General features: G+C 45.0%; 2 protein-coding genes across 2 annotated transcripts; one reads left to right on the top strand and one right to left on the bottom strand.

Moving 5' to 3' along the window:
* Nucleotides 1–3,852: 3,852 nt before the first annotated feature.
* LOC114843284 (4F2 cell-surface antigen heavy chain-like) lies at nt 3,853–8,143 on the bottom strand. Its single transcript, XM_029129697.3, has 11 exons — nt 8,001–8,143; nt 7,084–7,295; nt 6,823–7,007; nt 6,250–6,423; nt 6,075–6,169; nt 5,838–5,974; nt 5,556–5,665; nt 5,247–5,440; nt 5,092–5,157; nt 4,782–4,989; nt 3,853–4,691 (listed from the first exon to the last, which is right to left on the bottom strand). Exons 2-11 carry the CDS (start codon nt 7,278–7,280, stop codon nt 4,552–4,554), a joined length of 1,506 nt encoding a protein of 501 aa, XP_028985530.2. The 5' UTR covers nt 7,281–7,295; nt 8,001–8,143; the 3' UTR covers nt 3,853–4,551.
* Nucleotides 8,144–9,933: 1,790 nt separating this feature from the next.
* snx15 (sorting nexin 15) lies at nt 9,934–14,148 on the top strand. The gene is made up of 7 exons (XM_029143084.3): nt 9,934–10,142; nt 10,670–10,826; nt 11,135–11,250; nt 11,429–11,705; nt 11,795–11,962; nt 12,283–12,483; nt 13,528–14,148. The coding sequence occupies exons 1-7, from the start codon at nt 10,044–10,046 to the stop codon at nt 13,665–13,667; spliced, it is 1,158 nt and encodes a 385-aa protein (XP_028998917.1). The 5' UTR covers nt 9,934–10,043; the 3' UTR covers nt 13,668–14,148.
* The last annotated feature ends 3,814 nt before the right edge of the window (nt 14,149–17,962 follow it).

The following is a 17,962-nucleotide window of genomic DNA, read 5'->3' as shown; positions in this document are numbered from 1 at the left end:
AATAATCCATCCACTGTTGTTTCTTTCGGTCTGAATTGATGTAAATATTGAGCCGTCTGCTCAATGGTAGTAATAATACTAGTGTCTCCGCCCATCACTCTGGTTTCTCTTTCTCTCTCTCTGAGAAAAGCTGAATAAACATACTAACAGTTTGCAACTAACGTACAGAATGCAGCTCAATTTCAGGTTTTATAGCTTTAGGATGAGCAGGAATAAAGATAGTGGAGGAGGGGTGAAAATAGAAAAGCTGAGCTGAGAGGAGCGATGTACAAACATGTTTATTACCTGACACTGCAGCAGGGGCCCGTTTCAAGAGGGAAGTTTTGTTGAAACTCTTAGTACAGTATGTTAACCCCGAAATGAGGAAAAACTCTGAGTTTTCGGTTTCAGAAAGGGAGGTAACTTAAACACGTTTCAAGAAGCGAGGTAATCGAAACTCAGAGTCAGTTACTATGGCAACTTACTCTGTGAACCTAACCTGGTTGCGAGCAGATTTTGTTCGGGAAACCCAGAGTTTCCGTCCTCGCCCCATTTCAAAGTGAACACTGTTTAAATAGGCCGACCTCATTTAATCTTTCAGTACATTCATAGATTGCACCTGTTTCCTTCGCGCAGAGACCAAAATGGCATCTCTGTTTTATCCTGTAGATGAGGAGGCTGTATTAATTTGCACGGCACCGCAGGAGGATTTTAAAGCCACAAGTTAATTTTCTTTCACATTGCCATGCATATTCATTTGAGCGGTACCTTTTTTCTCGAGAGTCCATAACATATATCAATAATCTTATCCACCCACACATCAGACACATCACCCATGTGTTGTGTTACGTTTTTTTGCAAACGGTAGTTTTCTTTATAACATTGGAGATGCTGAGCACATTAGTAAAGCCACTGTATGTAGAATAGTTCAGCCTCAAGCGCTTTGCCACAAACTCCTCAGAGCCATTAAAGAGGAGTTTCACAGGATTGCAGGTATGTGGTATTTAATTAGTTTCAGTGAGGCTAATATGACAAATGCATCCATCCATTTTCTTAACCGCTTACTCCCTAGTGCGGGGTCACGGGGGTGCTGGAGCCTATCCCAGCTGGCTATGGGCGAGAGGCAGGGTACACCCTGGACAGGTCGCCAGTCCATCGCAGGGCAACACATAGACAGACAACCATTCACACACACACTCACACACAAATGATGATCAGTTAATAACATCTTGCTGTGACCTCTGGAAATACAAGGCAATTGTTAGAATTTTATGATTCTTCCAATAATTCATACAATTCACCTTTAACTATACACTCACCTTCAGCTTTTGTTTGAGAATTTCAATTTCTAGATCTGTCTTTTCAATTTGGCGGTCCAAGTATATTTTCTTGATAAAATGAGGTTTATACAACTGCTTAACCGGTGACTGGACATATAGAAGATTTAGAGTTATGTGACATAGTTCCTCATTACTCTTACAGAATTGAACTCTGGCATTTACTGAACATCACTGAACTGTGTCCATCTGTGCGGCAGAATGTGATGGACCCTCCTCCTGCTGTTCTTCCACACTCTGGGGCAGAGGGGGGATAATAAAGTCACTATACTTGGACATCAAGTCACATCATTTAGGCTACGCAACACAAACATCAGAAATCAGGTGATGTGTATAAACTGTATTAATATTACATTTTATAATACTGCTTATCACAATTTAAGCTTTATTTAGTACAGTACCATACTTACAACATCCTGGGCTTCTGTTGTGACAGGAGGATCCAAGAGGCTGATATTACCATCAGAATCTGTTAAGACCAACCAAGAACCCAACCCAGACTCTAAAAAATGGATATATCAAAATTAGCCTATGTGAAAAATAAAATATATAGATAGGCCTCTAACATTTTACAAATGCACTTGTATCCTGGGGAGTGACTGGTTCTGATGAACTCCCTCCAGGAATTCCTTCAGCCACTGCTTTCAGTGTTCATGCTGAGGGCCATCTCTTCTGCATGCGTCAGTGGTGGTGGTGCAGGTCCTCCACCAGTTGTTCTAGCCTCTGCCTTCTTTCTGTTGGCTGAGTAGAAGTCAAATAGTTTAACTGTGTGAAAACATTACACCCATGTTGACAATGCTGCTGCACTGCTATACTCTGCATGCTATTTAGTTATTTAATATGTCAAATGTTGTAAAGTCAGGTAGTCTACACCCATGATATGATGGTGCCTTATACCTGTTTGAATTATATTTTAGCTTCTTCTTATGCCTGCAGGATTGTACCTACATAAAAATTTAAATTAAGTTCTTACATTATTACATGAGTTTTGGGTAACTTTTAAAAACCTAATTAGATTAATGTAATAATTGCTCTCCATAAAACGTATTGTATTATTGAATTATCATTACTTTATAAATCCCACATCAACCACAACAGGAATTTAAAAAATGGATAGACATAACACTGCACTTCATACAAAAATCGGTATTTTATGCAATTACTGAAGTAACTCCTTAGATGTATGAGGTGCCGAATGTAAAAGGAGCACCTATAACTAGTTTTCTCACATATAACCAAATGACATAACATGTTTTCTCACATTTAGTTAAATGTGCAAAAGTCTAAATGTAAATGTAAATGTAAATGTTAAATGTAAATGTTAAATGTAAATGTTAAATGTAAATGTTAAACGTCCGCCGAGTGTAAACTGAATATTCATGAATGGGCAAGTAGACTCTATCCCTACCCTCAAACAGCGCTGGTCTCAGATCAGAGACGCGAACTCAATCACCTCAAACAGTGCGCGCAAACCCCGCCCACATCTGATCTGGAAACTTTTGTTTTTAGCCTGGACGTAACTTCGGCTAGCTAGTATAGTTAGCCAACTAATTCTCCACCGGCGCCACAGAAATATTCTATTTAAACCTACTTGACTCCTCATTAATGGTGTTTACGACAGAACGGCAGTTTGAAGCGGAGCCTCAGCCCGCACACCTGCCGTTACAGCCTGTTCAATCTCCCCCAACGGGAGGGAGTCGGAGCTGGCGGCCATGATGGCTTCGACTTCAGGCTTCTCTCCAGTATTGTCGTCCACCGATTCATAGACATATGTGGGCGGAGCTATGCGTACTGTTTGACGTGTTTGAGTCCGCGTCACTGATCTAGGATCATAGGGGGTGGAGTCTACTTAGATATTCAGTTCGATCATTTAACATTTAGATTTAACATTTAGATTTAACATTTAACATTTACATTTATATTTAACATTTACATTTATATTTAACATTTACATTTAGACTTTTGCACATTTAACTAAATGTGAGAAAACATGTTGTGTCATTTAGTTAAATGTGAGATACATACATTCGGCACCCCATACTCCTTTGTTTTTCCAGACAGCATGAGCCTGAAAAAACAGCAAAGGAGACGTGGACCAGTTCAGACCAGTTTGACTGAGGAGCTGCTCTTTCACTGCTAACACATCACGCTGATTCGTCCACACACTTGTACAGACAACAGAGCACAGATAACTAATGTCACAGAGAAAGCTGTGAGTGAAGTACGTTTAGGCTTCAGTCTATTTGGAGACATGGCTTCAGATCCATCCTGCTCAGATACTTGCTCCCTGGGTAAGTATGAACACTCGTCTGACTGTGGGCAGTCGGCCATGTTGCTTCCTGCACACATCACTATAACAAAATCTAGAAAACGATAGGATAAAAGAAGCACACACTGCAGAGAATAACAGAGAAGTATTACTACAGCTATAATTTTGTTAAAACCATCAGATCATAGCCTGACCATGACACACTGAAAACAGAAAAAAATTTATGTATTTATGTTTAACACGAAGAACACAGTGAGCAGACATGAGCACAGAACAACTTGTCTTGTTTTTATTTCTAATTCAGATCAGTTTGTTTTCCAGCACATTGAAATATTTTGTATCACCAAAGACATGGAATATTATTATTTTGTCCCTGTGACTTTTAAATGGGGAGAGAAGTAACAATAAAAGGGAATCCAATCATTCAAACCGAATTTGACATGAAAGTGTACACGTTTTCTTTTAGTCTGCTTATTAATGTGAACTGATGCGAAGTCCTATTTATCACGAGAAATAGTCATGAATGAAGTAGAATGTGCTACTATAGCATTTCATTATCTTAATTAATCCCAATTTTGGCACAGTGGTTAGCACATTGCACTTCTGTTGCACAGGTCGCGGGTTCAATCCCCTCAGAGAGGGGTTGCATCAGTAAGAGCATCAGGTGTAAAATGTGGCCAAATCAACCATGTGAATTATTTCCTGTGGGGACCCCTGAAGGGATATGCCTAAAGGAGTTACCTTTTACTTATAACGAGGTCTGTGGGGGTTAATGTAGTGGAACTTAACTGAATTGTTTAATAAAATACAAAAGTATGGAAACATACAGAATCTGAAAGCACAAAGTCTGTATGGATGGAGTTTTAAAACTTATGACCCTTGGGAAGGAATGAGCTTCAGATGGAGTGAGCTAATTTTCTGAAACGTGCCTCGTGATGGAACCCCTCCTTTAGTGTGGCGCCATCTTCAGCCCGTGTAGGGGAACTGCAGCAGGACGGCTTGTCCAGGCTCCAGCTCCACGCTGTCCAGGTTGACGTTGGATTCTGCCTCCAGCTTCGAGTCCGTTGACAGCTTCACCTTGGCCTTCTTGGGCAGCTCTAGTCCCTCTGCAGGAACAGACACCACAGTGAGTGAAGGACATGGAGCAGATGCTGCCTGCTGCTGACGTCACACATCACAGCTGAACCACAACTTGCCTGTCGTCGTCAGGCTGAGCTTGAGCGTCTGTTTCTCTGCTCCCCAGTTGACGGCCGTTATGTATCTCTCACTCTGGTCCCACACGCGGAGGAAAGAGAGGGAGGAGTTGGAGGCGTACAGGGGGTAGTAGTCGCCGTGGAGCAGAGAGCGCTCTTTGCCTCGCAGGTCGCTGAGGCCTTTGAACCACTTCCTGGTGGCAGCGTACTCCTGGGACACAACATGGAAACAACTGAGTGCTTTGGACCACGTCCTCACGAGTTTGGTCTCATTCTGTTTACAAGCGGTCTTTCAGACCAAACCCATCCTCACCTCCAAAGACTTATTCTGAGCTGCTTCCGTCTCTACGTTCCAAACCATTTTAGGATGTTTCTGATTCTGAGCAGGAAACAAGACAAACGTTACACTGAGTAACAGCTGTGATTCTGTGGAAGCATTTAAGCAGTGGACCCATTTGAACCACTCACCCCCTCAAGGCCGATCTCGTCTCCATAGGTGAACACCGGGGTTCCAGGCATGGTGAGCAGCAGGAGTTGGTACAGACGGATCAGGGCTGGACCCGTTGCTTGTTTAGACAGCTGGTCCTGTTGGACGGCGCCGAGACCCCAGCCCACCTTTCTCTGCTGAGCGTGAAGGTGGTCCATGGCCCTGATACGTTCCCCTACACAAAATTAATGTAGAAGTGAGACACAGCAGCCTTTAGCTACAACATGTGAACCCTAATACAAAAAGTCAGAGAACAGAAGGAAAAATTATATTCTTGTACTTCAACCTACCTCCAGTTTTGCTGCTAAGCAGGTCAGACAGAATGAGAGCTACCCCAGTGGTGTTGAGGAGCTGATGCACTGATGCAGCTGATTCATGTTCAACCACACCCATCAGCAACCTGAGAGCATGAGACAGATTAGTATTAGTCTGTTAAAAATAGAAATGTGAAGTCACATCTATAACTTGTTTTAAGAAAGCACTGGACCTTTTACCAATATGAAATGGTTCGGGCAAATTAAAAGGTGCATTTAATTGATTGCCAATGAAGCAAATGCGTGTTCGTCAGTTACCTTTTGCTGGTGCCCTCGGTGTGGTTGCCCTGGACTACAGTCTGCAGGTGGGACCAGTGAGGGGAGTTGGCGGCAACGTTGAAGGCAGACAGCTTAAAGCCACTGACACCAAGTTTCAGCCAGTGCTCTGCTGCAGCCTGGAAGAAGACAAGGACACTTTTAGTTCCAACAACAAACACTGCAATCACTGATTCATGAACTAAGGCCCACAGACCACAGTGCCGGTCTTCTCTCTACCTTAACTTGCTCCAACATCGAACCAATATCTCCGGAACTGAACCACGAATCGCTTCCCTTGTAGTTTGGAGTCAGGTCAAGCACTACCTTAATACCTAGAAACGTATAAACCAACATTTGTGAAACATATTCATGGGTCTGGTTCATTAGTACTTTCTGCTAAGTGAAAACTGACCCTTGTCATCGGCTTTTTTCAGCACAGACTTGAGATCTTCCTCTCTTCCAACAGCTGCATCGATCTCCTTAAGATTCAGGGTGCTCTGCTGGTTTTCCTGCACAGTGTGTAGAGGTCCCAGGACCAGACCTTTGACCTTCAACTGGCTGATCTCATCTAGTCTTTGCTCAAGGCCTAAAAACAGAGAGGAAGAATAAAACGTGTCAATGTTGTTGGGTAAATAATATCAGGGTCAGTTGACATTTTGGTGGTTTAAGCCAAGTATTGACTTAGGATAGGAACATGTGAAAGCCCCCCCACACCCTCTGCTGGCCATGTGAAGCCTGAGTACAAGGAGACCCTTTATGTGAGCGCTGCACAGAGTCACGTGTAGTTTCTGGAATTCTGCCAGAGGCTTTTTGGAAAGCTGAGTGCTCCCCAGAAACTCTGTGAGAACAGTGGTACCAAAAGTTGGGTATCAAGTCAAATGAAGCATATTCACATGAAGCCCAGCGGTTCATGAAGCCGATCTAAGGGACGCCATGAGAAATGAGAGACGTTCTAAACACTCTACCAACATCATGGTCCAAGTACCTGCCAATCCACCACAGAAAGCGTCCACGTCGGGGATCTGGTACAGAGGGCCATCGTTCCACCAGTTCATCTCAGGGAGCGGTTTGCAGCGAGGGGCCTGGACTATGATCACAATGGCCCCGGCCAGCATGCCAACCCAGCCCAGCCAGAACAGCACCAGGAGCATCCAGCGGGTCCGCACCCACCTACACAAACGCATGGCAGTGAGCCACATGCTGCGAGGCCGTTGGGCTCCAGCAGCACGTGAGAAGCAGCGCTCACCCTGGAGTTCCTGCCACCTTCATCAGCTCCTCCTTGGACAGGCCCGTGAACGCAACCTCATCCTCGGGGACCTTCAGCTTGACGCTGCCGTTCTTCTCCCCGACGGCTACCTGAGCGTCGGCCGTCATGGGCTGCTTCTCGGGGTCCATCTCGTTCAGTTCCACGTCCTTCATGTCCACCTCTGTGTCCTTAGTCATGACGGAAGCTGTTTTCTGGAGGGAGCCAAGATCAGACATGCAGACTTCAGAAGCGGAGACGAAGACAGACTGTCGGTCTGACTAATTAGTGGGGTGGACAGGGTGTGGGTATAAACCCTTAGCAAATCAGTGTTACTGGTAAATAGTGACCTTCCTCAACTTTGGCATTTGGGCTTTACATTTTTTTCTTTTCTAACTATTTTTTTTTTTATTTAGATTTCCACCTATGACTAATTTCCCTGAGCTTAAAGTGGAGGACATTCTCATATTTGTCTTCAGTCTAGCAGACGTTTGTGTTAAAAATGCTGACTCATGTTGTATACCAGTAGTTGCTGTCTCTAGAAAAATGCTGTCATTAATGTGGTAAAGCCATGAATTTTGTCAGTCTTCAGTATTTCAATATTCCATTTTTTGTTCTGGGCATTTATTCAAATTAACAGCGACAATATTTACAGTATAGTCAACACTTCATCCTTCTATTACTGTTATAACTGTCACGTCTGCTCTGGACATACGGTCGCGTGTCATCAGATGCTGCTGGTTTGTTTTGGTTCATTTGTCATAAAATAGTAGCCTCAGTTTTATCTTAGTCACATTACTTTCTTTTAAAAGTCACAATTTCTACTGATTTCAACTAACTAAGTTGCTCTTCCACCTCCAGATTCCACCTCTAATTTAAACATATGTTTAAAAAAAACATTGAAGTATTTAAAACATTACCTGTAAAAACGACTAATAATCCGTTCACTGCTGTGTGCTCTGACCTGCTCTGACATTAACTGTACAATAACGAGGGTCAGCCTTTAGTCTGCGGGTGGTTACCGGTGGCTCCGCCCACTTTCTGTGGCATCACAACCACCCCCTTTCTTAATTTCACTTCTTCTTCTGAAAAAAACTCTAGGCTTTAGCCTAGTCTGAGCATAATGTTTTATGTGTTTATAAAATAGTAGATTTGATAAATTTAACAGACATGCAGATCCACTACTGGTTAATTTCATTGTCAGACACTGTTTGACTTAAAAACCTAAAACTGTGACCCAGCAGAGACTGAGCAATGTGCTGAGAAGGACGGTGGACAGGAAACATGGTAAAGGAAAACCCTGCACTTCCAGAATCAGCTGATGTCAGCACAGCATTTGAAACCTGATGTGACATTATTTTCATAGGTTTTGAAAATTGGCTGCATTGTCAGCAATCACCAGTGGAGACAAGTTCATGGAGGACAACGGCCAAATAAATCACTCTGAGATTTGTTTCGTTGTTGAGCCTCAGTGGCCGGATTCTATCTTTGGCAGGCGAGGAGGGGACAACACCAATAAATCTGTCCGTAGGAAAGAGCACTCAGTCAGGGACAGGACAGAGCGTGGACAGAAGAGCTGAGCTCATGCTTGTTTTCTCTGAGACAGACAATGGTGTGATTTACATCTTCGTCTTTTCTTTACTCGACCCTAGAAACATAATACAATTCTACTTAACATGAGTTTCGTACACAGGTACAGATTTCAGAAGCATAGTGTAAATGACACATGAACACACATACCCAGCCTCGTCATAAATCCCGTCTGATCCCTGAGGAGGTTTATTTTGCAAGGCTTGAAAAAAAGCAGAACAGAGCAGACCCAGACCAGTTCAGACCAGTCTGCTTGAGGAACTTCTCTTTCATGTCATTGTTTCAGGATCGCTGTGATGTGCAGCTATACAAAGCAGACTCAGCAGGTGGAGTTCCTGGAAATGCTGCTTTTTGATCTAAAATAAAACTTTTTGCTCACATTGTTATAGATTTGGTAACTGTTTTACTGATCTGCACATAATAATCTGATCAGAATAACTCATAGAAAGTTGTTTGTGAATGTTTAATAGCACACTATCTCTGCTGTGCATGTCACTGGGAGTTTGACATACTTTACATTATTATGACATTATATTCTGTTCCGTGATTACATCCATAACACCCTACCACCACTGTATCAGATATAGTTTTTTCACAAAATGCTGGTTGTGTAAAAGGCTCAAAGTAATTCATTACTGGAATTTATTTCTTTGTTTTTTGTTTTGCGCTCTCTCTCTGTCTGTCTTTCTGTGTGTGAGTATGTGTGTGTGTGTGGGGGGGGGGGGGGGTGTATCTCTGCAGATTAAACTTCCCCTGCTTCCTCGACATCACAGTAGTATTTGATTGTTTTTGCTCTCTTTGTTGTATTGTGTGAAACAGGGTTTGTCCAAGACTGAAGAGAGATGTACTCTTCTTTTATAACATCCTTAATCTAGAGACACTCATTCTAGTTTATTGATTCAATAATTGACAGAGACAAAGTAGTATTCGGTTTCCATAACAAATCTGATTACAGTACATGCACACACAGCGCTGCATGGAGTAATGGTTATCATAATATAGATTTTACTTATCAATAAATATTATAGATAGTACTGCTTAATACAGCTACCAAAGCAGAATAAAAGGTGAAATAAACATATATCTTCTCTGTTTTTAATTCAGATATAAACATATAGATAGCACAAAATAATATATGTATAGCATTTGTGTAAGTATAGTTCTATAGTGATAATTTATAACACCAAGTATTACTACATGCGGAGAATAAAGAGAAAAATGAATAGTAAACTAATTCGTCCTACGTGCTTACGTCACGCGCCGCGCAGGCGCATTCGCCACGGAGCAGGAAGTGAGCGGAGACGGGACAACAGTAGCCGAGAAGCTGGTCCTGCTGAGAGCTGTAGCTTGTGTCTGACCCGTCGGGACCTGACATGTCACGAAAACCAAAGGAGGAATACTACCGGTTCTTCACCGTCACTGAGCCTCGCACTCATGAGAAGGGTTACACGGAGTACAGAGTGACAGCAAGGGTCGGTGTCCGCGCTCACCTCCGTCTTGTCGTTGATTAAAGCACTGTTTAACGTGATTTCAGTCAGACTTGACATAAATTCATAGTTGTGGTTGTTGTATAATAAGTTACACAAACGGTTTTCTTTAATTAATATCCAGCAAAGCGTCTTCGCTTCCTTTATAACTGCTCTATGACACATTAGAAGTCGTGAATAACTAGCTATAAACACACAGACTGTGCTGCTAGCTCACACCGACAGATCTACACACAACAGGCCTATTGTTGAGGCAGTGTGTACAGTGGGCACACAGACACCATGTGATTGAGCTCCAGCCCCCCGTGACCACACTAATGCCCTGTGGTGCATACAGACACCAAGATCAAGATCAGGAAGATGTTCATGTCTTTGCCTCCCTCCCTTAGATTTATACACAAACAATTGAACTGACCCATGGCCTTTATTGACTATTGGAGTGTAACTGATTGCACAATCTGCTGCCTATTTCTCTCCTCTGACAAGCCTCTTTTCTCATGTGCGGCTCGTAGTTCGTCTCCAAGCGACACCCGGAGGACGTGAAGGAGGTGGTGGTGTGGAGGAGGTTCTCAGAGCTGAAGAAGCTCCACGGGGAGCTGGCCTACACGCACAGGAACCTGTTCAGGCGCCAAGAGGAGTTTCCACCTTTTCCACGTGCACAAGTTTTTGGTAAAATGAGCAAAGATGGTTATAGAACCAATGAGTGAACTGCATTAGTCTGTTAAGTGTAAGTCATTTGGGCTCGTGTGCTCGTCGTTACTGGTCGGAAAGTTTTGTAATCATTATTTTGACATTTCCCTTCTGGTTATTGGTTACAACTGTCAGCACAGTAGCACCTAGAGTAGAGACACTTACCAAACTACTGCCTCAAAATGAATCAAGTGAACAACCTGCCAATTCAAATGTGATTCTGCCATGTAGATCATAGGCAGTGTGTACAGCACATGTCATTGTGTTATTGTGTGTATTTGTTTTAGGAAGGTTTGACGAGGCTGTGATTGAGGAGAGGAGGAAGGCATCAGAAGACATGCTTCTGTTTACCACCAGTATACCTGCACTCTACAACAGCCCGCAGCTCAAGGATTTCTTCAGGGTAGGTGACACCCACACACACATACGGGAAGTGAAAAACAAGACGTACCGGCCGCTAATATTTACACACAACAATGTGTGAGCATATGGCATGTAATGCTGTTGAAGCTGTGTCTCTTTATCATTGTTTCACTCACCCAGCTCCTCTTATTCATACTTTGTTTTTTTTCCTGTCTCAGGGTGGGGAGGTCACAAGACCTTTAGATCCCACTTTGTCCTCTGTTGAGACGCTACCTCCTCCTCTCATCCCCCTTCCTAAGCGAAGAGCCTCAGACTGTGAGCCTGCAGAGGAGGAGGAGGGAAGGGAGGCCCCTACTTTACCCCAGGACCTGGGCACTAATCTGGGCCTCGAGGTGGGAGAACCTGAGGTGGCAGCTGAGGCTTTCAACGAGATGGGAGGGCCTGTGGGAGAAAACGATAATGAGGAGCTTAGCGATGCAGAGTTGGATGACAAAGGTAGCGCTTGTCAAAAGTGATAAGAGTCTTTCCCTCGGTTTCACTCTGTATGCATTCCTTCACCTTTCGGTCTATGTTTGCACCTCCAGTCCCATCTCCTGTCGGCTCACCAGTCAGAAACCACCAACAATCCCAGGAAGAGTTTGATTCACTATTTGACTCAGTAGCAGAAGAGCACCTTCCCTCGCCAAAGGAAGAAGCTCCTCCTCCACTGTCGGATAATGACTTGGCTGTGTTTGATCCCTGCTATAAAGAAGGTACAAATAAATGTAAAGGTTCCCTCAAATCTTTAATTTGGTTTAAAAGGTTTTATTGTGCTCCAAGTTTTGGATTAACTTTCATGTATACTCTTATATCGAACCCTGTCTACGTAGGACATGGCAAATAAGCACCATGCACACACATGTACACGCACACAATTTCATGTGGCTATTGTTCTAAGATGATGGATTAAGCCTCCAGTATCTATGGAGGTGTGGGTTCAAATCCTATTTGCTGGCTGCTGCCAGTAGGTTTCATAAGTGAGTGATTTAGAGTCCTCTGGGTGAATGAATAAACCTTCTTCTCACTAATTCAGACAGGTCCAATTCCTCCAGCAACCATTCAGAATTGTTGTCACTGCCACTGCCATCCAGTCTGGATGAAGGCAACGTAGGCTACCTGAACCAAGCCTCGACTGAGCTAACGGCTGCATTGGAGATGGAAAAGGAGGGAGAAATTAGTTCTGCCATTCGAAGATACAGGACAGCGGTGGATATTCTGATCACAGGAGTACAGGGTGAGACACACACCCACACACACTGTGTCTGTGTTTGCTCATTATAAAAACTAAGGTCGACTCTTTAGCTGAAATTCAAGATTAAAAAAACTTTATTAACCCCAGAAGGAAATTGCTTTGCACAAAAAAGTATTTCCAGGACAGACATGTAATACCAGAAGGTGGAGGAGCTGTACAGACTGATAGCACCGGTAGGAAGGATCTTCTGGTGGCGTTCTGTGGAGAACCTAATACTGATCAGCCTCTGGCTGAGGGTGCTTCTCTGTCCAGCCAGCACACTGTGTAGGGGGTAGGAGGTGTTGTCTAGGATAGAAAGGAGTTTCCCCAGCATCCTCCTTTCAGCTACAGCATGTAGAGGGTCCAGCTCCACCCCCAGAACAGAACCAGCCCTCCTGATCAGTTTGTCCAGTCTGTTACTGTCTGCTACATTTATGCTGCTGCCCCGGCAGACCACACATAAAATGCTACACTGGCCACCACAGACTCATAGAACATCCTCAGCATGGAGCTGCAGACGTTAAAGGGCCTGAGCCTCCTCAGGAAGTACATTCTGCTCTGAGCCTTCTTGATCACAGCTGAGGAGTTCTTTTTCCAGTGCAGTTTATTGTTCAAGTACAATTCCAGGTATTTTTACTCGTTCACCACCTCCACCTCTTCCGTTTTAATAGTGAGAGGGGTGACAGAACTCCCAGATTTTCTCAAAGGAATTACTCTGTAATGTCTATAAGGCTAAGCCTTATAGCTGTGCGGTATTGTGGCTGAGCACTTTAAGGCCTCTCTCTGTTCTCTCTGGGGGTGTGGGTTCAAACCCAATTACTCTCAGTATGTTTTTCTTGGAAGTACATGTAAGACAAGTTGATGGTGAATTCTGTGTCAGTTGTTGTGTGGTGCCAAGTCTTAAGTAAAACAGCATAGATATAATAACAGCAATTAGACATTTAAAGCATTAGAAGGCTTACCTTTGTGTTTGTCATCTTGTTGCTCCTAATGTGTGACTGTAATGGTAACTGGCATAAACCTTTTCTTTTGTGTGCCTGTGCTCAGGAGACCCAGACCCAGTGCGCAGGGAGTCTGTGATGAGAAGGACGGCGCAGTACCTCGAGCACGCTAAGATGCTGGTGGACGGGCACCCGTCACCCAAACACTCTCACACGCCCACACACACGAACGGCCAGGACCCGTAGACACACACGCACGCACGCACGCACGCACGCACGCACACACACACACACACACACACACACACACACACACACAGACACGCACGCACACACACACACACACACACACACACACACACACACACACGCACACACACATACACACACACACAGACGCTCAGGGCTGTGACATGATACACAGTCACATTTGGTATATGCTCACAACCTACAGAAAAAAAGCTCATTGAGGTAAAAAGCACACACATACTGCACTACACTGGAGACTGTTTGTGTTTGGTGACAAAATCTGTGATTTACAAATTTAAATGACCCCAAACCTTAATGTGACTGGACAATTGAGGTACTAATGAACAAATAATATTACATCCCCACCTCTTATTTTTTTATTCTTATGTTCCTCTTACTGTGTTCAAGTAATGTAATGTTTGTAAATGGCATTTTTGCACAATGTTTGCTAATAAATGTGATTGAATTAATTGTGTAAGATGTTTGCGGGTTTGCATGGCTGCAGTACTGAGGTAGCACCACTAAGAGGCGCTGTTTGCTCATGGATAACAACAAACGCATCATCGTGCAGAAACTCGTCATCCTCTGCGTTAACGCTTACTGGCCTTTCTCAGCTAAACAGTTTTGAGCCCTAACCAGCAGTGAGTTAATAAGTTAATGAGCTGTTTGACTGTGACCCAAACTACAAGAAGCACCGTTAATAATACACTGTCTTCAGTAGAGAATAAATGAACTAATCAAAAGATCGTCACCTGGACTCATGAGAGGATTCCTAGCTCTGTAAGAGGACCTGCTGCTTGCTGATACGACAAGATGGGACAGAACAGATTAATGTTGAGAATATGTCTAATATAAGTTGCAAGTAAATCCGTGTTTACCAAGTGTTATTGACTTCATAGGAGGAAAGTCGGGGGTTGAGAGCAAATGTTTGGGAGAGCGGAGGAGGAGATCAGCGCTGGACAATCCCTTCTCTGGAGAGAAGAGATGGAGGGAAGACTGGAAGGACAAACAGATGGAGGGACGACAAAAAAGGGAGGCCGGCCACAGGAAAAGGCCACTCCATCTCTCAGCGGAGGGGAAAAAGAGAGGGGCTGTGGGGAGCGAGAGATAACGGAGCATGGAGGAGAGGAAAAGAGGAGGGATGTGATTAGAGGATAAGCAGAGATCATCCCTACATTGTTAAAAGGGATGGAAAAAACTGACCCTCCCTCTTCCTCTGTTTCCATCTCCCGTACCTCTTTTTTTGCGCTCGCTTTGTTTTTGAGCATTGTGGGGAGCTTGAAGAGGATGGAGGGATGGCGGAGGACGCGAGAGATAACATTGCTCCATCCTGCTCTGCATCCCTCTTCTCCACCTCTTTACCTTTCTCTCCATCTCCCGTTCTAGTGCCGCACCTGTGAAATGCAGGGGATGTGAGATGGAGAGAAAGATGGAGAGACAAAGAGAGGGAGAGGACGGAAGCGGGGGTGGGTGGGGAGAGGGGAGGGGAGGGTAGAGTCTCGTAACATTAGCATGCTGAGAGTGTCAGCGCTCTCCTCTTTTTCTCTCCCTCCGTTCCCATCCCTCTCTCCATCCCTCCCTCCGTCTCTTTCTCCTCACTGGTCACTGCAATTATACCATCAAAACACTCCAGCCTGAGAGCATAATAGCTTCCCCCTGTGTGTGTGTGTGTGTGTGTGTGTGTGTGTGTGTGTGTGTGTGTGTGTGTGTGTGTGTGTGTGTGTGTGTGTGTGTGTGTGTGTGTGATCATGAGAGATCAAAAGAAAGAGATGTGTGTGTTTGTGCATAATTTAGTGCCATACATGGTGCATTACGTGTGCAGTGTGACATGCAGGCTAGCTTTTGGTATGAGTGTGTAGACCCAAACTGGATCCACGGAGTGTGTGGGCGCACAAGAGTGAGTGAGTATGTGTGTGTGTGTGAGTATGTTTTAAGTCCTGCCGACTAGAAAAACTGCTTCTCCAACCTTTGACCAAACACGCTCTTAAACGCTCGGTAACAGACCCACTATGCGTGTGTGTGTGTGTGTGTGTGTGTGTGTGTGTGTGTGTGTGTGTGTGTGTGTGTGTTTGTGCTTATGAGCTCCTAGCCACACACGCGCTCTGACGCTAATGGATTCACGCAGGCATACAGTGGTGGACTGGAGACACAAACCGTTATGACCTACATGCCCAGTGGGTCATCATTAAGCCAAACAGCACACTGACACCTATAGCTGTTCACGCTCGCGCTCGGCCTCTTTCTGTTTTTGTTTTTGTTCCCTCCGTCTCTTCCTTTTTTCTCTCCCCCCCATGAGCTCGTTATCCCTCTCTCTGTCCGCTCGCCTCCCTCTGTCACCTTGCCCTCAGCTATTTGAGTACACTTCTGTCTCTCACGCACACATAAACACACTCATTCCTGTCTGTCTGTCTGTCTGTCTGTCTGTCTGTCTGTCTGTCTGTCTGTCTGTCTGTCTGTCTGTCTGTCTGTCTGTCTGTCTGTCTGTCTGCTGTCTGTCTGTCTGTCTGTCTGTCTGTCTGTCTGTCTGTCTATCTGTCTGCTGTCTGTCTGTCTATCTGTCTGCTGTCTATCTGTCTGCTGCCTGTCTATCTGTCTGCTGTCTATCTGCCTGTCATTCTGTCTGTCTATCTGCCTGCCTGTGTATCTGTCTGCTGTCTATCTGCCTGTCATTCTGTCTGTCTATCTGCCTGCCTGTCTATCTGTCTGCTGTCTGTCTGCCTGTCATTCTGTCTGTCTATCTGCCTGCCTGTCTATCTGTCTGCTGTCTGTCTATCTGTCTGTCTGCCTGTCTATCTGCCTGCCTGTCTATCTGTCTGTCTGCCTGTCATTCTGTCCGTCTGTCTATCTGCCTGCCTGTCTGTCTGTCTGTCTGTCTCACGTCACAGGGTTTCAGCTCATCCCTCTCTCAATGTTACTCTCTGTCTTGACATATGTTTTCATTCAAGCTATAACCTGCATATTACGAGCAGCGACGTCTACAAAATAAAAGCCCAATCGAAGGTGCCGAGCGGGAGGACAGCTCTGTCCTGGTCAGCGTCTGACAGACCGTGTGTGCTGCTGTTATGTGATGTCAGCGCGTGTCCTGTCTGCTGGCTCTGTATTGATAAGCTGGATGATCAGCAGACCTGCTTCCCGGCCCCCGTTTCCCATCGACGCCGCTCCATCTCAGACCTGGAGCGGCGTCTGGGTAGATGTTGGACGCGTTGCTTCCGGCTCGGACGCCGTCACACGCGTGTGCGAGGACACTTCTCAGCATTCTCGGCCTTCGCGCTGCCGTTCCGGCCTCTCTCCCACTCTCACCCTCACATTCATCCTCATCCTGGCTTTTTTCCTTTCTCTCCATTTTTCTACTTTCTGTTTCCCCCTCTTCCCGTTTCCCTCCCGTCATCAGCGTAAGTAAATCAATGCACATACACTTTATGCCGCGTATTGATCCCTTCATATCTGCGCGTCCTCGCCCCCTCCTGTCCTCGTCCTCTCTCAGTTCTACCCTCTGCCCCCCCCCCCCCCCCCCCCCCCCACTCCTGTCTCCCCTTTGAATGTATAATCTGTTTTGCTCTCTTTCTCTCCCGTCAGTGCCTTCCTCTTTATATCTCTCGCTGTGGGATGTCCTATTTATATGGCTGGCACCTTCGTGCTCGTACTGAAGTGTGTGTATGAGTGAGCGGGAGTGTGTTTGATGTCGGTCTAAGTGGTTAACATAATACCAGCCCTGGGAGAGATGGCGTTCCCGTACTCGCTCGCTGGCACACACGCACTCTGAAGCTTTTTGGTGTTTTGTTTTTTTTTTCCCGTGGACATTTCTGCTGCTTAGTATTCTCCAGCAGGTCCCTGTATTATCTATCAATCACATTCTCCCGCTGTGGCCAGATACACACACCTCCGTGGCTCGACCTCCTTCCTAGGCTGATAAAAACCCCGTATTATCTTTTGTTGTGTATTATTGCAGATGGAGCCGTCGTTTGATGACCTCACCGTCTCTCGCCCTCCTCCCTCCGCATATGTTTTTATTTATTCAGACCGCTCTCTCACTTTCTCCCTTTCCTCCTCTCTGCGTGTGCATGTTTATTCAGCCACATGTCCCTCGTTCCCTCTTTTTCTCCCCCATCCTGCCCCCGTCGCTCGCTCGCTCGCTCCCTCTCTCGCTCCGTAGCCGTGTGTCCAGCTTTTGTTACCAGCCTCGTTTCCATAACAACTGCGACCTTTCAGTTAGAGCCTAACCATTTTTAATCAGAAGTAGAGAAAGACAGCGATGAGGTGAGTTGGAGGTAGAGTTGGGGGGAGACGTAGTG

Source organism: Betta splendens, chromosome 2 (assembly GCF_900634795.4).
Source record: "Betta splendens chromosome 2, fBetSpl5.4, whole genome shotgun sequence".
Taxonomy (NCBI): Eukaryota; Metazoa; Chordata; class Actinopteri; order Anabantiformes; family Osphronemidae; genus Betta; species Betta splendens.
The sequence above is the reverse complement of the archived record's forward strand: the minus strand, read 5'-3'. Positions and strand labels throughout refer to the sequence as shown.

What these genes read in the sequence shown, in the direction of transcription:
- LOC114843284 (XM_029129697.3), bottom strand. Translation starts at nt 7,280, where the DNA reads ATGACTAAGGACACAGAGGTGGACATGAAGGACGTGGAACTGAACGAG. An exon ending in ACGAGATCGGCCTTGAGGGG is followed by an intron (nt 5,158 to 5,246) that starts GTGAGTGGTTCA and finishes TTTCCTGCTCAG; the next exon opens with AATCAGAAACATCCTAAAAT. An exon ending in CTCAGAATAAGTCTTTGGAG is followed by an intron (nt 4,990 to 5,091) that starts GTGAGGATGGGT and finishes GTTGTGTCCCAG; the next exon opens with GAGTACGCTGCCACCAGGAA.
- snx15 (XM_029143084.3), top strand. Translation starts at nt 10,044, where the DNA reads ATGTCACGAAAACCAAAGGAGGAATACTACCGGTTCTTCACCGTCACT. An exon ending in AGTACAGAGTGACAGCAAGG is followed by an intron (nt 10,143 to 10,669) that starts GTCGGTGTCCGC and finishes TGCGGCTCGTAG; the next exon opens with TTCGTCTCCAAGCGACACCC. An exon ending in TGCAGAGTTGGATGACAAAG is followed by an intron (nt 11,706 to 11,794) that starts GTAGCGCTTGTC and finishes TTGCACCTCCAG; the next exon opens with TCCCATCTCCTGTCGGCTCA.